Here is a 26,505-nt window from a genome sequence, read left to right as displayed (position 1 = left end):
CCACGCCCCTACCCTCATGGTCCGAAGGACAGGATTCAGGCTGGCGGTGCGGGTATAGTGTCTGGGTAGCCCTGGCTTCCACTCCCGAGTGCATTTATTGCATGCCGTGTGGTAGGTGTCCCTTTGGGCTCCGTGGTGGGTGGGGAGCCCGGGCACTGAACAACTTAAAAACTATATGAATCCTGATAAACTTACTCCTTCAGGGGCCCCAACCTGGTCCCTATCTGAAAATTTAGACAGAGAGGCAGATAGCATTATTGCTAAAAAGAGGCAGCGAACCAAATTACCATCAGGGCCTGTCCCAAGGTTCTTAATCATGCATTCTACCAATGAAACACCGATTGGTAAAATGTCGCCCTTTTTTATTCAAAAAGGGTTAGATGGGTTAGCAGGTTCACCCAAATTGGTTAAGAGGCTTCGTTCTGGAGACCTTTTAATTGAAACTAAAAATGACAGGCAATCTGAACATCTCCTCTGAGTAACATCAATCGGAGGAATACCTATAACAGTGACACCACACAGAACACTCAATTCATCGAGAGGTGTCATTTCGGAGTGGGACCTTCTCGATGTAACCGAGGAGGAAATCTGCTCCGAATTAAAACCACAGGGAGTTATTGCCGTCAAGAGAATTACTGCGCGAAGGGATGGAAAAATTGTTAAAACCAGGAGCGTTATCCTGACTTTTAACTCTCCTAAACCTCCTGACGAGATTAAAGCTGGATACATCAATTGTTCAGTACGTCCATACGTTCCGAACCCTTTACGGTGTTTTAAATGCCAGAAGTATGGACATTCTCAAATGGCCTGCCGTGGAGTCCTTGCATGCGCTTGATGCGGTGCAAAGGACCACGAAACAACAGCATGTTCAGCCGCAAAACCCACCTGTATTAACTGTGAGGGAGAACACCCGGCCTACTCACGAGCATGTCAGAGGTAGAAAGCAGAAAAAGAGATTCATCGGCTGAAGGCAGAGCTAAACATATCATACCAGGAGGCAAGGAAATCGGTGAAACCCCTGAATATCAACAGACCTACCTACGCCCAGAAGGTAGCCAGGAGATGTTCCGTCGGAACTCAAACAGACATGGCCATTCCTCCAAAGGAGTCTTTCACTCCCATCGCGCATTATCTCTTAAGTTCTCAAAAACCTGCACAGAATGACCAATCAGCTGCCACTCCTATATCGGTACCTCCTAATGCTCCACAAGTAACAAAGGTAATTATGAAAGAAAAAGAATAAGAAAGGGGAAGTCCCCCCCTAGTACCCAAGAAAAGATGGATGTCGAGCAGAAGGAGGTACCCGAAGATTCAGTCTTGGAACTCTTTGCGGAGGAAGAAATGGACACAGGACAGCGTCCATTCTTCCCCAAAAAAGATAAATCCAAGGCTGATAAAAGTAAGCTCTCAGCACCTCGGAAGCCGCCTGGTGGACCCACCAAGCCAAAATAATGGCTAAATTCCTACAATGGAATTGCCGTGGATTCCGGCGAAATATTGATGACATCAAGGCCCTCCTGCAAAAGCACTAGCCAGTTTGCTTTTGCTTGCATGAGACATATCTAAAGGCAAATGACGATCCCACCATGCACAACATCACAATTTTTCGAAAGGATAGAATTGTGGATGGCTCTGCTCATGGAGGAGTGGCTATCCTCGTCGGCAATCAGACCCCAGTTCAGCCCTTGCTAATTACAACTAGCATGGAAGCTGTTGCAATTCACCTTTCGGTGGGATTTATATTAACAGTTTGCTCTCTTTATTTGCCACCTGGGACTGACATCCCCCAGGAAGACCTTGATGATCTTGTAACGCAGTTGCCTCCCCCTTACTTACTTCTCGGGGATATGAATGGACATAACACCCTGTGGGGTAGTGCTAACATCAGCGGAAGGGGACGAGTCATAGAGCGTATGCTCAATGACAATGACCTTTCCCTTCTAAATACTGGAACAAACACCTTCCACATGCCTACCCGTACTTTTTCTGCCATTGATCTCTCTATCTGCTCCCCTACTCTACTCCCTTCACTCACTTGGGAAGTGGAGGAGAATCCATACAGAAGTGATCACTTCCCCGTGATAACCTTGTCACACAGTGGGAGACCATGTCTTCCTTTTAGGTTACCACGGTGGAAGTTTGATCAGGGTGACTGGAATGCCTTCCAACATCAGGCAAATTTTGACCTCAGTACAGTCAGTCGGGAGCCGATCAATGATGCAGTAAAGTACATCACAGAAATCATCGTCCAAGCAGCTGCAAACGCTGTTCCAAAAACATCTGCAAGGTTTCCACCATTTCCCAAACCTTGGTGGAATTCACAATGCACAGCAGCAAAAAAGGCTCAAAACAAAGCGTGGGGGATATTTCTCCGATATCCTACCATGAACAACCTTATAGCCTTCAAACGTGCACGAGCCAAAGCACGCTACATCCGTCATCAGAGTCAAAAGGAATCGTGGATCCGTTTTACATCATCTATTAACCAGTCTACCAACTCTAAGGTAGTCTGGGATAAAATCCGGAAAATGAAGGGAAAATATACATCCCACGCTTCTTCAATCCTAGATTATAATGGATGCACTATTGCAGATCCAACTGCAATAGCCAATTCTCCTGGGGAAACATTCTCTAACATCTCTGCAACCTCTTCGTATTCCCCAGAGTTCCTGGTCCTGAAATATAAAATCGAAAAACGGGCACTTAACTTTAAATCTAATTGCATTTATCCCTACAACGGGGATTTCACTATTCAGGAACTGAAAAGAGCCCTCACTCTTTCCAAAGCAAGTGCTGTTGGACCAGATGGCGTCCATTATGAAATGATTAAACATCTTTCACCAAAATCTATGGATGGTCTGCTCCTTCTGTACAACAGAATCTTTATTGAAGGGCAGTTTTCGGACTCCTGGTGAAAGGCAATCATTCTTGTGTTTCCTAAGCCAGGAAATAATCCAAAAGTCCCTACCAATTATCGTCCTATTGCTCTGACTAGCTGTCTGTGCAAAATCCTGGAGAGAATGGTTAATTCTCGTTTAATATGGTATCTTGAATCAAATGACCTGCTCTCCAACATCCAGTGCAGCATCCGAAGGAACCGGTCCACTTTAGACCATCTTATTAGACTGGAAACATCCATCCGGGATGCTTTCCTAAAACGCGAACACTTGGTGTGGGTGTTCTTTGACATGGAGATTTGGCATCTTAAAAGATCTGCATAGCCTTGGTCTTAGGGCTCAACTCCCCATTTTTATTAAAAACTTTTTAGCCAATCGATCTTTCCAAGTTCGTGTGGGATCCTCACTCTCTCGTTTCTTCAGCCAAGAGGAGGGAGTACCACAAGGATCAGTATTAAGTGTCACGCTTTTTGCCATCAAAGTAAATTCCATCACAGAACAACTTCCTCCAACTGTAAACAGTGCCCTCTATGTTGATGACTTTAGCATATTTTGTCAGTCATGCAACATGAGGGTTATTGAAAGACTACTGCAAAAAGCTATTGATCGCCTCAACTCCTGGCCTCTTGCTAATGGCTTCAGGTTCTCGCCAGAGAAGACCGTTTGCATACACTTTTGTCGTAAGCGTAATCTTCATCCTGAACCTGAATTAAAGCTCGGACAAAATGCAATTCCAGTAGCAGCGGACACAAAATTCTTGGGACTCATATTCGATAAAAAGCTGACCTTTCTGGATCACATCCGTCAACTCCGCACAAAGTGTACAAGAGGGCTGAATATTCTGCGTTCTCTTTCCTCAACATCTTGGGGTGCGGATCGATGCTCCCTACTACGCATCTATCGTGCACTTGTACGATCCAGACAAGATTACGGGTCCCTGGTATACAATTCGGCCAGAGATAGTGTACTTCGATGGCTGGATCCTGTCCATCATCAGGCTCTCCGTATCGCTATTGGAGCATTTCGAACATCTCCTGTCCAGAGCTTATATGTCTAAGCAAATGAACCACCGTTATCACTTCGACGTAAGCAGTTGTCTCTAAAGTACGCCTTAAGACTGAAATCCCTGCCAGACCATCCTACGTGGCCATTTGTTTTTGAGCCACGATGGGAAAATTTGTACAACACCCGTAAGACTGCCAATCGTCCTTTTGGTATTTGTCTCCAAGAGCTACTCAAAGAACTTAATATTAAGGTAGACAAGGTTGGCCAAACACCAAAGCAACCCCTTCCACCCTGGCATGCTCATGTTCCAACATGTGACTTGTCCCTTAGAAATTGGGGAAAGTCGGACACTCCGTCTGTCTACCTGCAGCTTTATTCAGCACACCAAGCTGAACATTCTGACTTCGCGCCAGTTTACACAGACGGTTCAAAGTCGGAATTATATGTCGAATCTGCTGCTGTCTTTACAGACAGCACTACATCGGAGCAGATTCCCTCTGAATGCAGTATATTTACTGCAGAGCTGCATGCTATAGAGTTAGCCTTGGATCACATTAGTGAATGCCAATACCAACGGTTCATTTTATATTCCGATTCTCTCAGCGTGTTACAGGCGTTAATATCTGTGAGATTCCTCATCCAGTTCTGTCTAGTATTCAGCAGAAGATTCACTTCCTCCTTGGACGTGAATATGATATCTGCTTCTGCTGGATTCCCAGCCACATTGGGATTAGGGGAAATGATTTGGCTGACGCCGCAGCCAAATCAGCAATTCCCAGTAATAACCGCTGCCTGTCAGTTCCCTATACAGACTACAGGCAAATAATACACCAAAAGATATACTCCCAATGGCAGGATTCGTGGAATAGACAGACTGCGAATAAATTATATCGTATAAAGCCTGTAATTGAACCGTGGCAGTCTAGTCTGCGCAGGAATCGTAAGGAGGAAGTTGTTCTTGCCCGGACTCGCATAGGACACAGTCATTTAACTCATTCGTTTTTGCTGAGGGCTGATGACCCTCCTATGTGTGTGTCCTGTGGCACAATTTTAACGATTACACACCTTTTAATTGACTGTCCAGATTATAGCAATATCCGTTTTATCGCTTTTAACCAACTGACTGAGCCGTATACACTCAGTCAGATTTTATCTGACAATGACAATGTGTCTGCTGTTTTTAGCTTTTTTAAATCAATAAAGGTTTTTACTCGTATTTAAAATTTTTACGTAATTGTTATTTCTTTTATTATATATCTGGACGTGGTGGCCTAACTACTTAGGTCACTGAGAGAATAAATTTTTATATATTACTTGGTCTTGGCGCATTATAGCCTTAGATGCTAATGCGCCAATAAAATCTAAATCAACAACAACAACAACAGATATGAGGTTCTCTGAGAAGTGCAGATGGGCAGCTCATGGAGTTTTGTGTATGATGTATAGGAAACTTTTGCCAGCAGGGATAAGAAGTATTTATTCCACTATATAAGGCAGTTGTTAGGCCATTCTGGAAGCCCCATTTTAGGAAGGATATGGATCTGTTGGAATGGGTGCAGAGAAGAGCAATGCGATTAGAAAGGAGGATAGAAGTGTACTCTTATCAAGAAAGCAATATTTCTGCAAGTTGCAGTGTGTTGAAGTGCCTGAAAACTAGGCATATGTGAGGAGAGTTGATTATGGTGTTTAATGCTTTTAATGGATTGAGTAAGCTAAGTGTTGATGGTTGGTCACTTGCACATTAGTAAAACTTTTGTGGATTTATTGAATGATTGTTTTCTGCAGCAGCATGTTCCAGAGGCAACCAGAGAGGGTAATACTCTTGATCTGGTAATCAGCAGTGATCATTTGTGCATTAAGAATTTGCAGATAAAGGAACCACTAGGTGGCAGTGATCATAGTCTACTGATGTGGGATATACTTAAAGATATAATTACAATCTGAGGTAAAGGAGATAGTTTTTGCTTCCATAAAGGTGACTACAGTGGTCTCAGACAGTTTTTAAATTCTGTACAGTGGGATCAACTGATGATGTTACCAACAGCAAATTCTAAGTGGGAAGCATTCAAGGAATTAATCGTGTGGAAGCTACTAAAAGTTTCATACCTATTAAGAAATATTGTTCAAGTATTAGGCCTAAATGGTTGTCAAATGAACTAATGAGACTCGTGGCAGAGAATAAAAATACATGGGATGCATATAAATTATCAGGTGACACAGAAGCCTATGGCAGATATGAGCTAGTCTGTAATCAAGTCACAAAAAAGGTTAGTCAGGCAAAGGCAAATTACGAGAAATCTTTGGCAAAAGATGCTAAGAAAAACATCAAGTATTTCTTTACTTATATAAACTCTAAAAGGAAGGGGGATGAATCTGATTGGTCCACTTGATATGTTATTAGTGGAGTCCCACAGGATTCGGTGTTGGGTCCACTGTTGTTTTGTATATTTATCAATGATATTGATGAAGGTATATCCGGCTTAGTGTCAAAGTTTGCAGATAATACAAAGGTTGGCAGAGTTGTTAATGGCAGTGTGCTACTGCAACAGGATTTAGAAAATTTGGGTAGAAAATTTAACGTTGACAAATGCAAAGTACTGCATTTGGTTAGAAGTAACCCCAGAGAAACTTACCAACTGTGTGGTACTACACTTAAGGTGGTAGAAAATGAAAAAGACCTGGGAGTAATTGTGCAGTCAGATATGAAGTTTTCTGAGCAGTGCAGACAGGCTGCCTGCATTGTAGTAGTAGTAGCTGCATCACATGCCACTACTACTACCACTTACTCTTGTGCCGACAACACATATAAGAGAACAAATTTAAATCCAGGAAGGATGGTTGCAGGATAGATGTGGGAACTTTCATCTGGTGTGTGGAAGAGGGTAGTTTGAACAAATTTAAGGAAGAATTATACAAATTAGTAGAGAGGAGGGATAGACAGGTGTGTAGGAAGTTTTTTTTTTTTTAGTTGATGGTGTGTAAGCTTGCTTTCTTGCATCATTTGCCAATTCTAATACTGTATTTCATCACTCAGACTTGAAAATTGCATTAAATTTTCTAAATTCACTAATGGAATGAAAATAAAAATAATGAGAAGAATGAAAAAAACAATATAATGGAGAGGAGTAATCAGTGTTATTAGACTATATTAGACTATTAGAAGTATTAGAAGACTATATAATTATTTTTCAGACCATATCCGCAACTAATCCAAGTCATTTTGAATAAAATAGTGTGATCCTGATCCTGATTTGTGCCTTCAAATTATCAGCACAGTTAACATTTTCCCCTGTACTCTCTTTTCTCTCTCTCTCTCTCTCTCTCTCTCTCTCTCTCTCTCTCTCTCTCTCTCTCTCTCTCTCTCTCTCTCATTAGTGTCGTGAAGGAAGATTAAAACAAGAGGCCCAGTTATTTTTCCCTGAGGGACTTCAATTGCTCTTTAGTCCATTCTGAAGAATGTTTTTGATCACCTTCTTCTGTTCTTAAGTTACCTAAGTGTTTTCTCCAGTTAATGTAATGATGTTTCATGGAAAGAAATAGGTTAGAAAGACATTATGTAGGATTACCAGCCCAAAGACATTCGACATTAAACACGTCTATTTTGACAAAGGCGCATTTAGGGCTAGAGCCTCAAGCTGCGAACAAATTTAGACTATGTATATAAAGTGCTTAGCATCATAATACACAGCCATTTCTGAATAAACAGAAAATTTTTAAGGTGGCATCGTTTTAGGTTATATCTCATATTGTGAATGCCTTCACAACGAGTTGCCATGATATTGCACTACTTCGAATAAGTAACGCTTCACCTAAGGAGAAGACTAGTGTTACTTATTCTCAGATAGGTACCACCACCCAGACAGCACTGTTTCAGGGCTATTTGGCCCTTCGTCAGTGAGTGGGTAGGTACCCAAGTGATGCAATGATGGCAAAAACAGTTATGAAGTATAACTCCACAATATGAGAGATGCCTGATGGTGTATGATGTATTTAGACTAAGGCGCATTTAGGGCTAGAGCCTCAAGCTGCGAACAAATTTAGACTATGTATATAAAGTGCTTAGCATCATAATACACAGCCATTTCTGAATAAACAGAAAATTTTTAAGGTGGCATCGTTTTAGGTTATATCTCATATTGTGAATGCCTTCACAACGAGTTGCCATGATATTGCACTACTTCGAATAAGTAACGCTTCACCTAAGGAGAAGACTAGTGTTACTTATTCTCAGATAGGTACCACCACCCAGACAGCACTGTTTCAGGGCTATTTGGCCCTTCGTCAGTGAGTGGGTAGGTACCCAAGTGATGCAATGATGGCAAAAACAGTTATGAAGTATAACTCCACAATATGAGAGATGCCTGATGGTGTATGATGTATTTAGGTATGTGTATTATGATGCTAAGCACTTTATATACATAGTCTAAATTTGTTCGCAGCTTGAGGCTCTAGCCCTAAATGCGCCTTAGTCTAAATACATCATACACCATCAGGCATCTCTCATATTGTGGATTTATACTTCATAACTGTTTTTGCCATCATTGCATCACTTGGGTACCTACCCACTCACTGACGAAGGGCCAAATAGCCCTGAAACAGTGCTGTCTGGGTGGTGGTACCTATCTGAGAATAAGTAACACTAGTCTTCTCCTTAGGTGAAGCGTTACTTATTCGAAGTAGTGCAATATCATGGCAACTCGTTGTGAAGGCATTCACAATATGAGATATAACCTAAAACGATGCCACCTTAAAAATTTTCTGTTTATTCAGAAATGGCTGTGTATTATGATGCTAAGCACTTTATATACATAGTCTAAATTTGTTCGCAGCTTGAGGCTCTAGCCCTAAATGCGCCTTAGTCTAAATACATCATACACCATCAGGCATCTCTCATATTGTGGAGTTATACTTCATAACTGTTTTTGCCATCATTGCATCACTTGGGTACCTACCCACTCACTGACGAAGGGCCAAATAGCCCTGAAACAGTGCTGTCTGGGTGGTGGTACCTATCTGAGAATAAGTAACACTAGTCTTCTCCTTAGGTGAAGCGTTACTTATTCGAAGTAGTGCAATATCATGGCAACTCGTTGTGAAGGCATTCACAATATGAGATATAACCTAAAACGATGCCACCTTAAAAATTTTCTGTTTATTCAGAAATGGCTGTGTATTATGATGCTAATGACTTTATATACATAGTCTAAATTTGTTCGCAGCTTGAGGCTCTAGCCCTAAATGCGCCTTAGTCTAAATACATCATACACCATCAGGCATCTCTCATATTGTGGAGTTATACTTCATAACTGTTTTTGCCATCATTGCATCACTTGGGTACCTACCCACTCACTGACGAAGGGCCAAATAGCCCTGAAACAGTGCTGTCTGGGTGGTGGTACCTATCTGAGAATAAGTAACACTAGTCTTCTCCTTAGGTGAAGCGTTACTTATTCGAAGTAGTGCAATATCATGGCAACTCTTTGTGAAGGCATTCACAATATGAGATATAACCTAAAACGATGCCACCTTAAAAATTTTCTGTTTATTCAGAAATGGCTGTGTATTATGATGCTAAGCACTTTATATACACGTCTATTTTTTAAATGTTTGCCAAACAAGACACCGACTTTTTAAGATATAAATGTTTAAGTGGTAAAAATAGTAAGGAAAGAATTAGTCTTGGTTGATGCAAATATGGCTGGTAATGAAAAACTCAAGCTTTTGGTAATAGGCAAAAGTAAACAATCCCAATGTTTCAAAGGAGTAAAGTCATTAGAGTTGGACTACAACTACAACAAACAATCTTGAAGTGAAATTTTTGAGCAGTGGATTTTAAATTTTAATAGAAAGTTAGAGAAAGAAAACAGAAAAATCTCGTTGATTGTCGACTACTGCCCTGCCCACCTTTACTCGGTAATTTCAAAACTTACAAGTGTGAAGCTTGTTTCTTCCCTCCAAATACCTCGTCTAAATTGCAGCCAATGGGCCAAGGATTTGAAAATGCACTACCAAAGGTGCATACTGAGAAAAATTATACTGAGACTAGAAACCAACCACCCTATAGATTCTGTTATAGATGTGCTGATGTGCATATCAGCGTTGGCAAAAGTGTGGAGTCAAGATGTGATGGAAACAATGATTACGAATTGTTTCACAAAAAGCAGGTTTTGCTAAAATACTAATTAACAATGATGAGTGGGATGAACTACTACAAGGTATTGAGCAATCTTGGGAAGAGTTCCAAGCGAGGTTTGATCAGTGGAGAAATTGTTCTTGACGAATTTTTAGGAGTTGATAATGATGTTATAGTAGCTGAATATCTGAATGATTCCAACATTTTGGAGCATATTTAAAGAACTAGTGACAATATTGACTATTAGTTGGATAAAAATGAGGGCAATATTAAACCATACAAACAAGAAATGTTGGCAGCATTTGAAACTTTGCATTGAGGCCTTCAGTGCAAAGAAAATGTAACAGAAAATATATTTGAGTAAATATTTTCTCATAAATATACAAAACCAAATGCAAACACTTTTATGGATGATATACAGTAAAATCTAGTGTACAACAAAAAATAACCAAATATTTTACGATATAATTCTTAAAAATGTACTAATACATTGTGCGCATAATGCAAGTAGTTATTTCTTAATGTGCATGTATTAATAAATTATTTGTTTTAAAATGTTAGAAAATTTATTCATTCCCATTTGGTTCTGAATTTACAGTATTTTTTGTTATATTTCTGTATAACAAATTTTTTCAATAGGGAACGATCGATTTTGTTATATAGAGGTCTGACTGTATGTATATGTATATATACATACAGTCAGATACTGATCACTTTTCTGACTTCACCTAATGAAAATGATCAAATAATCGTGTTCGGGTTAACATCATTGCATATTTCATTTTCTGTGCATATTGTTACTAAAGTTAATGACCTTTTCTGAGACACCAGATTAAAAATGATTTTTTTATTAATTTTAAATTAAAAAAGTGACCTCCATGGAAGGAAGAATTAAAATAATTCATAAAGAAATCATGTTATTTGGAAAGGTATCAGAAGTTTGATATTCAAAGTCGCATTAATTCAAATTGCCCCCCCCCAAAGTCCATCGACTTTGGGGGGGGGACATGTAGCTGTAAATTGTCTATTTTGAAAACTTGACAGCTCTTTTTTAATTTGTCCAGTTGACATCTATTTAGGGATTTCTTATTAATTCCTAAATCTTAACAACTTTCATTTGAATTTTTTTTTTTTTTTATGTGCTAGGTAATAGTGGTGATAAGAAAATGATTAATAAAATAGCTTTTATAATTCAAAAATTAGAGAATACACACTGTTATAATAAAGCTTTGATAGCCATTGCAATAGAGAGGAAGCAACAAGAACAATATAATTTCGATAAATCATCTAAAATAAAAATAAGACAACATTTACTCTGGTAATATTGATGATTTCCTCTCTCTCTTTTTACTCATTTCTAAAATGAATTTCATTTATTTTTAAATTTACAAAAAATACATTTGTCTGCCCTTCCTACCCCTCTAAACATCCAATCAAATTCATCATTCAAGTCATTTAACATGTACCAAATATCTACTTAATTTGGTAGACATTACCAAGTATTTTAATGTTTGACCCACACATCTGTATCTGATCTGTAATCTAGCTGTAGCTTTTAGCAAGTGTGCAAATGTGCCAAAATGTGTTGGCACCGCACCAATAAATCAATCCCAAATGAATTCAATCACTTCAAAAATTCAGTACTAAGAAATGTTAGCCATTCCCATGCATTCAAAAATTATAGAACTGTTCGTTTGGTTCGCAACTTTTTTCAGCTGTATTAAGCACTTTGCAACAAGGATTCATTTTCAGTGAATTCTTGCTGCAAATTATATTTGCACAATACATATAATTGGTTGTGCAGTCACCTTAACGTGACGTAAGCATACTGAAACCAAATAAATTATCACTATTCGTATGATGAAGGTGTAATGCCCCCTTTGTATTTCATACTACCTATGTGTGTATGGTGCACACGTTGCAACCTCCTTGCTACAGCACCGGACACAACTCGGTCATAGGAGTTTACAATTAATCATTTTGACCCTAAATACAATTATTAACTGTATTTTTCTTTACTGATCATCTCACTACACAAACTCAAGGTCAGCCAATCTGTTTGCCAGTCACTTTATAGAAAGCATGCCTTGTTCAGACATGCAGTTGCTTGTTCTGTTTACCACTCTCTTTATAGGAAGCATAAGAAAATGAAACTTTTGTGTAATTCATTCTGTGTTATTTTAAAACTTTATCTTAATTATCTGTTGTAGGAATATTAAATGAGAACATCACTAGATTCCACTGTGATATGCTTGGATTAGGGAAGTGCTAACATCACCCCCAGATCATATGGGGGATGCTGTAGAAGGGGATGCGCAATTATAGACTAGTGAGTTTGATTTCTGTTTCCGCTGGGAAGGATTAGAAAGCTGTGTTTGAGCAAATAGTACAGGGCTGTCTTGATAAGAATAGAATCTTAAAGGGGATCACAGCATAGATTCATGAGTGAAGTCCTGCTTGACCAAATCAATTAAATGCAAGGAAACCTTTTAGTACTAGTATTAATAAAAGCAAATTGATGCAATAAAGTCCGACTTATTCAGAATTAGCTTTACAAAAAAAAAAGAAGTTATTTAATGTACACGTGTGAGTTATATTTCAGGCGTGTTCGATTTTTTTTTCTTAAATTAAATAATTTTTTTTTTTTTTATCTGTCATTAATAGAAGTGAAAAGTAAATGTAATTATCTCCTTGTTCATCAATTATGAAGATTATACCTAAGATTAGAACACTTAATAAAATTTTATATATTTACATTCTCTAAACGTAGTAATTCAGTTAAATTACAACTGTATAATAATTATTACTTTCCTCTTAACATCTTTTTTTTTTTTCTTCTTTTAAGTCTCTTCTCTCTCTCTCTCTCTATATATATATATATATATATATATATATATACACACACAGTATCTCAAAAATACATGGTATAACATCAGGAATGAGTTCCTCGTATGTAAACAATAAAAATATTTTATATCAACATAGTTCCGGAAATGCTTGGTTCCCGAGTTATTAACCGGAATGTCTTATCTTCCACAGGTGATTTCCTTCATCACATGGTACTGACAGAATCTGTTGGTTTTCCATTCCGACCATGAACTTAAATCAGGAGCAAGCGGATATGCACTTTATGTATGGTTTGGTGGACAGCAATGCTCTGGAGGCTCGTTGTTTGTACCACGAAAGGTTCCCAGAACGAAGATGTCCAGACAAGAAAACATTTGAAGGTATCCATTGCCACCTTTGTGAACATGGAATCTTCATGGAATCAGCACACGCAGAATAGCAATGCAACTGGCTGTTCAACGTTCGACTATTTGGAGAGTGTTGCGAGAACACCAACCATATCCTTACCATCTGCAACTGGTACAGGCCTTGTCACCAGCAGATTACCCTGCGCGAGTAATGTTCTGCCAGTGGTTCTTGCAGCAGTGTGGTACAGCTCCTCACTTTCCTGCCTTAATAATATTCACAGATGAAGCACAGTTCACACGAGACAGAATCCAAAACTTTCACAATCACCATGTATGGGCTGAGGAAAACCCACATGCAATTCTTCTATCACATCACCAACAGCAGTTCAGCCTCAACATCTGGGCGGGTGTTTTTGGTGATAAGTTATTTGGGCCCCATGTACTTCCAAACAAACTCACAGGGCAGGCGTACATTCCGGTTAATAACTCGGGAACCTAGCATTTCTGGAACTATGTTGATATAAAATATTTTTATTGTCTACATACGAGGAACTCATTCCTGAAGTTATGCCGTGTATTTTTGAGACACTCTGTACATATATATATATATAGACACACCCACATATATATGTGTATCCTTTCACAAGTGATACCATAACAATAGTAATAACCATACAGTGCAACGAAGCCATTGGCTTTTGCTGCACTGACCAGAAAAAAAAAAGAGTAGATAAGAAAACAAAAATTATTTGCTTCCCTCCTCACATAGTTAACTATCCAGTTGACCTTTGAATTTATTCGAACTGTCAGCCTTAACTACCTGTGAAGGTAACCTGTTCCAGCAATCAGTGCCTCTCTGGCTAAAAGAAAACTTCTTACAATCTAATCTAAACCTCTTCCTCTATAATTTGAATTTATGACCCAGATTTGTGGAATTCTCTATAACAGTGAAAATTCTGCTTTCATTCATTTTACTAATCCCCAATTAAGAGCCTTATAAACTTCAATCAGGTCACCTCTAAGGTGCCTGTTTGACAAGCTTTGTAGCCCACATAATTAGAGCCTTTCCTCATACGGTAGTCCTGCTGATCTCACCATTCGAATTGCTCATCTTTGGACCCTTTCAAGAAGCTCAGTGTATTTTTTCTGATGATATCTCCATACTTGAACACACTGTTCCAAATGTGGTCTTACAATTGCTTTATACAGTGGGATTATGACCTCCCTATCTCTACAAGATAACGTTTGATAAATCATCGATAGGACACCATGGGCTTTCCTGACTGCCTGTTTACACGTTAGCAAACTTCATATCTGCCCATATTGTAACTCCCAGATCCCTTTTCCTTTCCTCATTTGTTTTTTAATTCAACCCCACCAAGTATGTAATTTATTTTTGCGTTGCTATTCCGTAACGTGTAAGACCTTGCATTTAGCAGCATTAAACCATAACTGCCACTTCTCTAACCATCTCTGAAGTCAGTTGAAGTCATCCTTAAGGAGCGCTGCTTGGTAGTGATCATTAACGACTCTGTCAATCGTTACATCATCTGCAAATTTTGACATCATGCCTTCTATCGATTTGTCAATGTCATTAACATTACTATTAAACATTAGAGTTTAAAATTTGGTAACATAATGGATTTTATATTATTAACAACTTGGTTTATTCTTTTAGGTTTTTTATATTTGTTTCTTCCAAACCAAGTGTAACAAGCAGTTCTGACCTTTCTGTTGAGAAAGCATTTCCCATTAATGATGACTTTAAGTGCGAAATTGGTGAGTTATTCATATTTTTATTTATTGGCAATAAATTAAATTACAGATAAATAGTATTTTTATTTCATTTCGTTGCAATATTTATTTAGATGAATAGTTTGAATCAAAGATAAGTAACTTTAATATTAATATTAATAAAAAGATGCAAGGTAGCAAACTTTACAACACAGTCCAAAAAGCTCTCGCATGCATGTGTGTGCGCGCGCGCACACACACACACACACACACACACACACACACACTTAATTGCTGGCTTCTTTTGATAATTTTTCAAACCAAAATTTATTTAGATGCCTTGTTTGCATCTAAATAAATTGACAATATATAGCACCCCAGTCTTTTTTGGTAAGAGTATTCTTTTTTCTTTCCAGTTAATCTTGTTGTTGTTCTCTGCAGCCTTTCTAACAGATTTAAAATGAAGTTTCCAAACCTGTACTCAGTATTCTTAATCTCTGTAAGCAAAGTTTCTGTATATCATTGACGGAACTCCATGAGCTATTCTGGCAGCCTCTCTACACTGCTTAGAGAACTTAAGTTGGACTGTAGTTACCCCTACATCTTTTTTCTGATCAACTATCTTCAGTTTGGTGCTACCCAAATAGTATGTTTATTCTGGATTACAGATATACAAATATATTAAATAAATAAATAAATACTTGACATAGCTAAGGCCAGAAGAGTTTATATATTTGTTGTAACTGCATACATATTGAATTAATTATTAAGGGTAGCCAGATTTTTGGTGCCAAATTAACAGGCTGTGCACTTTTTGTGGTGGTGTATGGGCCTGTATCCATAACCTCCTTACTGATGGCCATGAATACTAACCACTGGATCATAGCTGGCTAGTGCTTTGAATTTATCACTGTTAAACCTCAATTCTCATTTTACAGTTTCAATTCCTGATTTGTCCAGGGCTTGTTGAAGTAGAATATGCCAGTTATTGTTATTAATCACTCTGTCCACATGAAATTCCTACTTCAGTATCATTAATAAATATTAAAAACTGTAAAGGTTCCAAGGCAAACCTCTGTGGACCCCACTCATTACAAAGTTCATGAAGAGCGTTGGCCATTTATAACTACTGTCTGCTTTTTGTCTTTTACAACTTAACCTTCCCTTTATCTTAGTAAAGCTATATCGCCCCAGTTTATAGAGTCATTCACGTGAAACAGTAAAAGAACTTTACTGAAATACAAGTGTATGATGTCACAATTATTTTTTTCTTCAAATTATTTGTGACATTTTCAAAAAAATCACTTGTGACATTCATTTGTCATCTTCTGTTCATCATGACAAGTGTTCCTTGACTAATTTTTTTACTTTGGATCTTTTTTTTTTTTTTTTTTTTATGTAAACCCCAAACATGAGAGGTATTGGAACCTATAGTACTTAGTACCGCGCTTGGGTTGGAGGTTGAGAAGACGAAAGGAGATATTTGTTGACATTAAACTTGAATTTCTGTAGATTGTAATTTCAGGAAATATATACAAAGGAAGGTTGTTCCAGAAAACGGCAGTTGAATGAATAAACGAGGAAGATGAAAAGTTGGTTCTGTGAGTTTGAAGTTGGACATTAAATGGATGTTGGCTGGTGGCTGCACATGTTCGGACTGTTTTGAAGGAGAGAGTGGGAATCATAGAAGCCAATTCAGAAGAACAGTGTCCATGGAAGTATCTGTAGAAGAGGCATGCAGCAGAAACAGTACATCTATCAGACAGCGAGTGGAGAGACTCTGTTAGAGATGAATCATTAATTAACCTATCTGCCGTCTTCTGAATGGAATCAAGAAGCCTGAGAGAGGTTTTGGGGGCACCACCCCAGATGTGGGAACAATATTCCATGGAAGGGCGGATTTGCGATTTATACAGAGTGAACAGCTGTTTCGAAGAAAAGTAACACTGAGAGCAAAAGAGAAAACCCTGTTTTTTAGATGCAGAGGAAGCAATATTTGTAATGTGCTTGTGCCAAGAGAGATTAGAAGTCAGGGTAATCCCCAAAAGAGATATATCATTTTCCCTAGAAATCGGAGTGTCACCAAAGATAAGCATAGGAGCAGAAGAATCCTTTTTGCGAGATATAAGACAAGACTGAGTTTTAGAAGGATTGAAATCAACTAAGTTGTCTTTGCCCCACTTGAGAATTACCTGGTGATCACCATTTAAGGAATTGGTAGCAGATTTTCGAGAAGTTGAAGCTGATTGAACAGAACAAGGTTTCTTAAAATGGAAAGTGGAATACAATGTGCTATCATTGGCGAAACTATGGATAGGATTTCTAGTCAATGGAAGAAGGTCATTAATATACAAGAGGAAAAGAGTGGGGAAAAGAACTGAACCTTGGGGGACACTGGCATTAGTGGAGAAGTTAGAAGACAGAGAGCCATCTACCCAGTCTCAATGAGCAATCAGAGAGAAAACTGGATAATCAATTACAAAAAACAGTTGGCAAACCATAAGATGGAAGCTTGTTTAGTAGACCTTTATGCCAAACACGATCGAAAACCTTTGAGATGTCAAGAGCAACTGCTTGTGTTTCACCAAACTTTTCCATTGAATTAGTCCATAAATTGGTAACATAAGCCAGAATATCACTAGTGGATCGACACTGACGGAATCCATACTGGTGATCGTTGATCATTCGGAAGGTTTTTAGCTAGTTTAAGAGTTGGCGGTTAATTGATATCTTCGTTACTTTAAAAAGAGTAGAAGTAATTGCAATGGGACGATAATTTGATGGGAGGGATTTGTCACCCTTTTTAGGAACTGGCTGGATATGAGCAATTTCCAAGCAGAAGGAAAAACACCTTTGGAATAATAAAGTGAAAAGAGGGGGCAATGAACAGGAGTAAGTTCAGGAGCACAGGTTTTGAGAACAATTGGAGAAATATCATCAGGACCTGGAGCTTTCTTAGCATCAAGATACGTCAAAATCCTTCTGACATCCTTTTGACAGAAGACCACAGGAGACATTGAATGGAGCATGTGGGAGGTGTTTTACCATGCTGGGAGGTGTTTTACCAAGATCATTAATACGTGAGTTGGAAGAAAAATGGGATACTAGCAGGTCAGCTTTATCCTTGGCTGAAGTGACAACAGAACCATCTGGTTTGGACCGAGGTGGGAGCAGAGATGAGCAAGAGACCAGAATGCTCGGCAGCATTAGGGCAAGAAGCAAGTTTTCTATTCTTAGCCTGTTCAAACTCTAGTTTGTACTCATTAATAACTGCTTTACAGTTGTTGCGAGCTTTGGTGTAGGCAGAAAATGAAATTGAAGAATTAGAAACAAGCCAATTACGGTGTGCAACGTTTTTCTCATGAACAGCCTTAGCAAATTTATTGGAAAACCAAAGTTTAGATAAAGGTTGAGATTTTAAAGTGGAGTGTGGGATAAAGGATTCTATTCCTGCAAGAATAATTTCACTGACACGATCTGAGCAACATCAGAAGTTTTGAAACAGTAATCCAACCAAGGAAAGTAAGAAAAGAAATCTCAGAGGTCATCCCATTTTGCATTCTTGTAATGCCAAACAATATGAGGTTTGGGAATAGCCATGAGATAAAGGCTCCATTGGAGAAGAGACAATCACCAAGTTGTGATCTGAGGTGCCTAAAGGACCTCTCACTTCAACCGTGTACTTAGAAGGGTTGTTTGTGAGAAAAAGATCAAGCGTGTTGACTGTATGGTTAGGATTGTCCAGTATCCTTGTAGGTAAATGAACAATCTATGCAAGATCATTAGTAACTGCAAAAGCCTCGGCATCTCGACCAGCTGGGTCCGTTTGACTAGAAAACGGAAGCCAGCTGGAGTTGCGAACATTAAAATCACCAAGGAGAATTACCTCACTATTAACAAAGTTGGACTGGAGAAAGTCAAGTTGCAAAGACAGGAAGTCAAAGTACTCCAAGTGTTTAGTGGAATTTGGTGAACGGTAGAGGTAACAGATGAATTCGACACAATGAGGTAGAGAGATTTTAAGCCAGAGGAGATCAAAAAGAGGAGATACAAAATTACCAAGTCTGTGACTGGGAACATCGGTACGGTCATATGCACAAGTACCACCTTTGAGGCGAAAGGAATCATACAGCGAATAATTTAGGCAACTGAGATGAGCAGTAGTTCAAGCAACTGATAACTGAGATTCTGTCAGAAAAAGTACATGGGGTTTGGCAGACTGCAAGTGGAAATGGACATTGTTGAGATTAGAATTGAGACCACGTATATTTGTGAAATGAATTAGGAAGTGTTTGGGAGGTTTGATCTTTTCGCAGATAAGCTTACTCTATTAGTTTGAAAATTCATAGTGTATTCAATGGTAAGAAAAAGTGGGTGGGACATGCTGTATGAAGTAATGAAATTTTTGGATACGGTGTACACATGGTAAGAATATACCCAGATCCTTGACATAACGTGGCCTCGACAATGCTCCCCGCATACACACTACTCGAACTCTCCCTGTCACTATCTGGCAGAGTAGAGGTAGCAATATTATACACTAGCTGATCTGGAAGCCTCCTAGAGAGTTACCAATAGGATCGGTCCGGTGTACTAACTAGCGGCAGGCCTGCGAACACCGTTTTAGATCTGTACCCTCGAAATGTAAGGTAGATTGGATCTCGCCACGATGTTCATCATAACCTCAAAAGTCATCAATCATACTGCATGATGAAAGAGATGGGGAAGAGTTGACCAGAACTTAGCTCTGGAGACTAAACATGGGTTCCACCACTTCAAGCCTCCAATAAGCAAAGTGGTGGTATTGCACCGGTTGATATGAGTCATCTACCACCTAGTACTGCCTGATAACACAGAGGGGCGACATTGCTCCATGTTGTGTGGGCACCAGACCTTGACCCCTGCTTACATTAGTTCACACCTGGCTGGTCACCCACCCTGTGATTGTGCATGGAGGTTATACCCAGGATAACTAACAGTCCCACCATCGTGAAGGTGCAAGCAGAGGATTTGGCTGCCGCAGACTGTCCGGGCTTCACCGAAATTGGGTCCACTTGACTTGAGTGTCACCCGAATATCAGTTCCATCAGCGTTTTAGACTCCCAGATAGCAAGTACAGCTTGTCTGGCATATCTGAGAGATTGTCTGTGACAACCTCAGGGACAATTTCTTTTTACCTATAAGTTTCTTGGGCTTTATTGCTTTCAGAAAGTTGTAATATTCCTTGTCAATATCTTGGTCCTGAACAGTCTGCAGTACGTACTGCTTTTTCTTCTCTTCTGTTATCTGAAAGACTTTCGTATTATTTACTCAAGTCAATTTTTTTCTTTCTTTTCTTATATCTATATCAAGTGTGCATCTTACCATTTTGTGATCACTTCCAACATTTACCTTGTTCATGACAGTAACATCATTCACGATATATGTTCTGTGAGTGAGAATGAAGTCAATTTCATTGGTTGTTAATCGAATTGGGCTCTTCCATGTTCACTTTCTGTTCACCCTTTTCTTGAAAAAAGTGTTCATTACAGACATTCCTCGAGATTCTGCAAATTCCACAAGTCTTTTGCCTCTTTCACTAATTCCAAAATTTCCTATAGTTCTCCTTTCTGCTGTTTTGTCTTTTTCAAACCTTAGCATTGAAGTTCCCTATAATGATAGTGTAGTGGGTTTTCTGCTCATCTAGAAAGCTCAATTTCGATGTGCATTTCTTCAGCCTCTTCATCATCATGGCTTGATGATGAAGTTTGTGCCGACCGGGCTAGCTGGGTGGGTAAAGTGCCTGCCTGGCAACCCAAAGGTCGCGGGTTCGAATCCCGCCTCGGGCTTGGATCAAAGTACTGCAAAAACCTTGTGAAGTGCATTATGGCCACAGAAGCCTATGCGCCAACAACTACCAAAAAAAAAAAAAAAAAAAGATGAAGTTTGTACCTCTTAGTAATCCTGAGAAGTAGTCTGGACACCCTTGGTGATGTACTTTTGAATTCGTCTTTTGTATCTTTATGGACTGGAAAAGCAACTCCACCTTCGCTCTTTTCACTGTTTCATTGGCAGCGTTCTCCCCCAGAAAGTTTTCCCAGCCGGGTGGGAAGTGTAATACTTCACAATGTTATAAAATTTTCTGTTATTTACAAACGTGACCTAATCGATACAGAGCAAAAATTAATTGCAGAATAATTTATTACATGCTCCTGTCGCATTGAACTCGATCGCTTAGTATGCTCTAATTAATATTTATCGAAATCAGTGAGCAGTACTATACGGTACTGCAAGAATCACTTTAAATTTAGCTGGGCGGTCAGTTAAATTCACTGGGTGGTGCGCCCATTCAGTTGGTCCTAGGTAGAACACTGCATTGGTATACTGCATATTTCCACTTGATAAACTTATAAGTAATTCATTTTTTAATAATTTCCTAATATCTTATCTTCACCGATGAGCAATCTTACATTGTAATAGGCCAAGTTCAGTTTCCGTGCACGGCAGCCTGGTCGTACCCAGAGATTCTTAGCACCCTCTGCTTCCACTTTGATCCTCTTGCTGCTGTAAGAGGGTGAGTGAAAGCTGCTGGGGACTGAGAGCCATTTGTTTCGTCGTGCTGTAATGTGCTGGAAGGTTTGGTCTTTTCCTCTTCACGCTGACCAGGCATCTTGGTGAGAACCACTCTACACATTTGTTGCCACCTAAGTGATGTAACAGGGCTTACCATCGAGAAGGTGTGCATGAGTGGAATTTAAGGAGGCAGGTCAACCGGACATCTCCTAAATTTTCTGAAATAGAAAGATGTTGGATCCATCAGTGTTATCACTGTCTGATAACACAGAAAATGCCTGTTCCCCCTCTATGCCCCCTTATATTTCATTAATTATTTATTCCATTACTTTCCCTTGCATTTTTCTTCTTTTCCACTAAAACCATCAGTTGATCTGACATCCATTTTAGTCTAAACCTTTAATAGTATTTCTTGTTGTTGTTATTTGGTTTTCAGGAGCATTAGCAACTAAGGCCATATCACCCCATGATATGCGGTGGTCATTCCCTGACCTTTCCGCATCCTCCGTATTTGGTGGTGACGGGCTCGAACCCCGGTCTAATTAAGAAGCGTGTGCTACGCACTGCTGCTCCTTCCCACCTGGCTACGGAGGCGCCATAGTATTTCTTAGTTGGCATTCAAAGCTTAGTAGGCTCTATGGTTGCCTTCCCATTTGGCATTTACACTTTTTAACATCAGTTAGTCCCATTAATAGATGTTAAAAAAAAAAGGATAAAAAATAGTTAAAAAATGGCTGAGCCTATTATACTCATCTTTATGAAAATAATAAGTGGTCTTGGCGCATTATAGCCTTAGTTGCTAGTGCGCCAATAAAACCCAAATCAATCAATCAATTATGAAAATAATCCATTCCTTTAACCTTGACAGTAGTTATTTCTCTGATTAAATTACACATTATGCCATGATGGTGGCCACCTTGTGGTTGTTGTAATTGTTGTTATAATTAACTGTATTGTGCAAGGAAGCCTGAAGCTTTTGCTGCACCAGCCAAAAAAAAAATTTCTGAGTTACCCCTGACAGAGAGAGATAGTCAGAAATAGAAGGAAATCACCAAGAAAGAGAAGAATGATGATATCCAGCTCAGGACCCTGGGCGTGCCAAGCCCATACTCACCAGATGTGAGCCCCTGGAGATTCTTAATACACAATGAATCATTGCTAATAACTAGATCAAGGATATTGCTTCCTTTTGTTTCTTCTTCAACATTTTTGTATAGAAAGCAGTCAGTCTAGCAGACACAAAAAATGTTCTGTTACTTTTTTAAAGTGTAAAGTGTGTTAGTTGTCTGACGGCACCAGGGGTTTCCCCCATCTCCGCATTGTATTCTTTGTAAGTGACACAGAACTCTGTGTCACTTGCAAACAAAAACACTGATGGATCCAACATCTTTCTATTTCAGAAGATTTAGGATATTTAAAAAGTGTGTGGGGGAGTAGTCTGTTGTGTAGCGTTATGTTCTGTTGTTTCTCTGACCATTTAGCTGTTGGGGCCCACCATTGCCCACACTTTGCCACGTGGAGGCAGGTCAGGCACCCAGTAGATTATTTAAGTACTATGGCAGGCTCCACCACCTAATTTTCAAGAATTTCAGTGGCAAGGTCTAAAAAAAAGGTGGGGGGGGGGAGGCAAACACTAGATGGCCAAAAAAGATTTACAAGAAAGCAGTCGAATTTAGACGTTGATTAGAATTTGGCAGCATTGTTAGAAGTGTACTCAGTCAGTTTAGTGAGAGAAGGGGGAGACTGAAGACTGGGGGCTAAACAGGTAGAAGAATGAGAACGATAGAGTAGGCATTCCCAAAGAGATCAGTGGAGACAAGCCCCACCAGGCAAAGTATGGGGGAGACAGGGGAGGGAGGAGACAGAGATCTGTCTCCTCCCTCCCCTGTCCTGGGATTGGGTTTTAAAGGGAACCGGATTAAAGTACCCAGTTCAGATTGCCAAATGGCGTGCTGACAACAAAGCCACAGTATGCCTTCGTCAGTGATGGTTGTCATGTCCATGTAGTGTCAAATCTGGTAGGAAGGTCAAACTGCCCATCCCACTCTAGGGGTGGGACGTGTTACCTGGCAGTGGGGAACCCACCAGGCAAAGGGGTGGGAGAGACATGCATTTACTTCATTTATAATCTGCATTCTCACTCTACTGGCATTCTAATTTTATACTTTTTTCTTATATATATATTTTTTTTCCCCGTTTTATATATATATATTTACATTTTTTTTTTTTTTTTACTCGCTCATTCATCTTTTTCTGACACATGTTCTGTTACTGAGTGAGTTGCCAAGAGTTCCATTCCATGAGTTCCAATCAATATCCAAAAAGTTAAAATATCGATTAAGAAATTCTTAGTTCCTAGCATACTCTTTTGTCATTATAGTTATTCATTCTACTCATTACAGGCATTTGAAACATAACATACTCTTACTCTCTGTTCTGTTTTCTCAGTGTTTATAGCGCCTCCTTAGCCAGGTGACAGGAGCAGCAGTGCGTAGCATGCGCTTCTTGATTAGACTGGGATTCGAGAACCCGTGACCACCAAATACGGAGGATGCGGAAAGGTCAGGGAATGTCCATTGCATATCCCCAGAGCAATTTGGCCTTAGTTGCTAATGCTCCTAAAAACCAAATAACAACAACATCAGAGTTTTTATATAATTGTAATTCACCAGACTCCATGTACTTCTTCAACAAAAACATAACCTTCCCTTCCTCCTGTTATGTCTGTCCATTCTGTGTACATTGTACTCTGCATATTCAAATTTCATCCCCAGTATCATACTGGTACCATATTTTTAATATTCTATTATTTTAGTCATCATGCATTTGATTATTTATCTTGACTCAATGCTTGAAATCTCATCATATTATTGTTCTCTCAGGTGGGCTGAGAGGTGGCAACTGAAGTTTAACATTGACAAATGAAAAGTACTGCATATGGGAAGCAGTAACCCCAGAGTAACATATCAACTGTGTGGTACTACACTGACAGTGGTAGAGAATGAAAAGGACCTGGGGTTAACTGTGCAGGCAGATATGAAGTTTTCTGAGCAGTGCAGATGGTCTGCAAGAGTAGCTCATTGTGTCTTGTGAATGTTATACAGGAATTTTTCTAGCAGGAATAAGGAGGTGATTATCCCCTTGTATAAGGCAATGGTCAGACCACACCTTGAGTACTGTATACAGGTCTGGAGGCCTCATTTTAAGAAGGATGTAGAGCTGTTCGAACGAGTACAGAGAAGGGCATCAAGATTAGTGAATAGAACGAAGGGTTGCTCTTATGAAGAAAGGCTTAAGTTTTGCAGATTACAGTGTCTGGAGACTAGGCGCCTGTGAGGTTGTTGTTTGTTTGTTTGTTATTTGGTTTTTAGGAGCATTAGCAACTAAGGTCATATTGCTCCAAGGATATATGGTGGTCATTCCCTGACTTTTCCGCATCCTCCATATTTGGTGGGCACGGGCTCGAACCCCGGTCTAATCAAGAAGCGTGTGCGACACACTGCTGCTCCCGCCCACCTGGCTACGGAGGCGCCCACCTGCGAGGTGATCTGATTGATGTGTATAAAGCCTTGAATGGTTTGAGCATGCTCAATGCTGATGGGATTCTTTCTCTTGCTAAGAATAATCACCTGAGAGGTCATAAATTCAAATTGAGGAAAGACAGTTGTAGGATAAATGTGTGGAAGTTTGCCTTTAGCCAGCGGGTAGTTGATTGGTGGAATAGACTGCCATCTTTTGTTGTGGAAGTTGATAGCCTAAATAAATTTAGCTGGACAGGTATTGGGAACGAATGGTGGGCTGAAATGAGAGCAGTTTTTTAGTTTTTTTTGGCTGATGCTGCATAAGCTTGCTTTCTTGCATTATATGCCTCTACTAATGCCTAATGCTAAAGCTTCGAAATAGTGCTGTCTGTGTGGTGGTATTTGCAGAGAATAAGTAACATTAGTCTTCTCCACTGTTGAACAGTTACTTATTCAAAGCAGTGCAATACCTTGGCCACTCGTTTTGTCACAATATGAGATATAATTAAAATATGCATTCATACTACCTGGGTATTAGAAATGGTGTACATGCAGTAACTATGCATAAACTAACTCTTTCATACCCTTAGACATTTAGTCAAGAAATATTTTTAAATGTGTGCCTGTTCGTGTTTTTAGTGACCTAAAACAGCTCATATAATTAGAAGTCCCATATAGATCTCCATAGCATGGGTTTTAATTACCATTGCTTCTCACTTCGCTGCATATCCAAATAGAAGCAGTAAAACAATCCACAATGAAGTAAAACAATGGCAGCCAGAACTCTAGTTCTGGCTGCCATTGTTTGTTTCTCCCAAACTAGCAGCTTTCCAAACCACCTAATGTTGCTTCAGTGGCATCAGTGAAATGGGTGTGCAAGAATGCACCCCTATTCACTTTGCAGATATATATTTAAGTGACTCCTTTTCTATAAAATTTGCCCTTTGCATTAGTAAACACTGGCCTTGCTGCAAAAAAAGTTTATATGCCTTGTGCCTTGCATAATCTTTTCAAGGCTGACTTGTGAATTCCCTACTATCATGTTTGGCAAATTTCCAGGTAAATTTCAAATTCAGCCCTAACTTGTGAATTTTTCTCCAAATTACTTCCTACCTTTGGAGTAAAGACCAAGTTTGTCTGTGCTTAGTGTCATTAATATCAGTGTGTACCAGAAAAATGTATTTGTTCATTCATAAAAAATCTACAACAAAGGGGATATTCATGAGATTTGTGCTTAGTATTTATCTTACAGTGCAAGGTAACAATTGACTTTTCCTTGCACTGCCAAAAAAAATAAAATTAAACAGCAAAAATTAATAATATAAATAAAAAAGAAAATAAACAACCTACTTGTTTCCCTCATGCAGGGCCATACTTATAAACAGGTGCATGGGCAGTAGCGTTGAGCCTCACGAGGCCTCTGTTATCTCAAATTTTTAAAGCAATTTCATTTTTTAACACCCTGATCT

At 39.2% G+C, this 26,505-nt stretch overlaps 1 protein-coding gene across 1 annotated transcript in view; it reads left to right on the top strand.

Moving 5' to 3' along the window:
- The window catches only part of Ocrl (Oculocerebrorenal syndrome of Lowe), a 529,958-nt gene that overhangs the window by 49,533 nt on the left and 453,920 nt on the right, over positions 1-26,505 (top strand). Inside the window, exon 5 of the mRNA XM_090369405.1 lies at positions 14,908-15,008. Coding sequence (XP_090225531.1) covers positions 14,908-15,008 — 101 coding nt within the window. The remainder of the gene's footprint in view (positions 1-14,907; positions 15,009-26,505) is intronic.

The sequence above is a fragment of the Mastigoproctus giganteus genome, chromosome 3, assembly GCF_048544385.1.
Source record: "Mastigoproctus giganteus isolate SK-2022 chromosome 3, ASM4854438v1, whole genome shotgun sequence".
Lineage (NCBI taxonomy): Eukaryota > Metazoa > Arthropoda > Arachnida > Uropygi > Thelyphonidae > Mastigoproctus > Mastigoproctus giganteus.
Note: the sequence above shows the minus strand (reverse complement) of the source record. Positions and strands in the feature narration are given on the sequence as shown.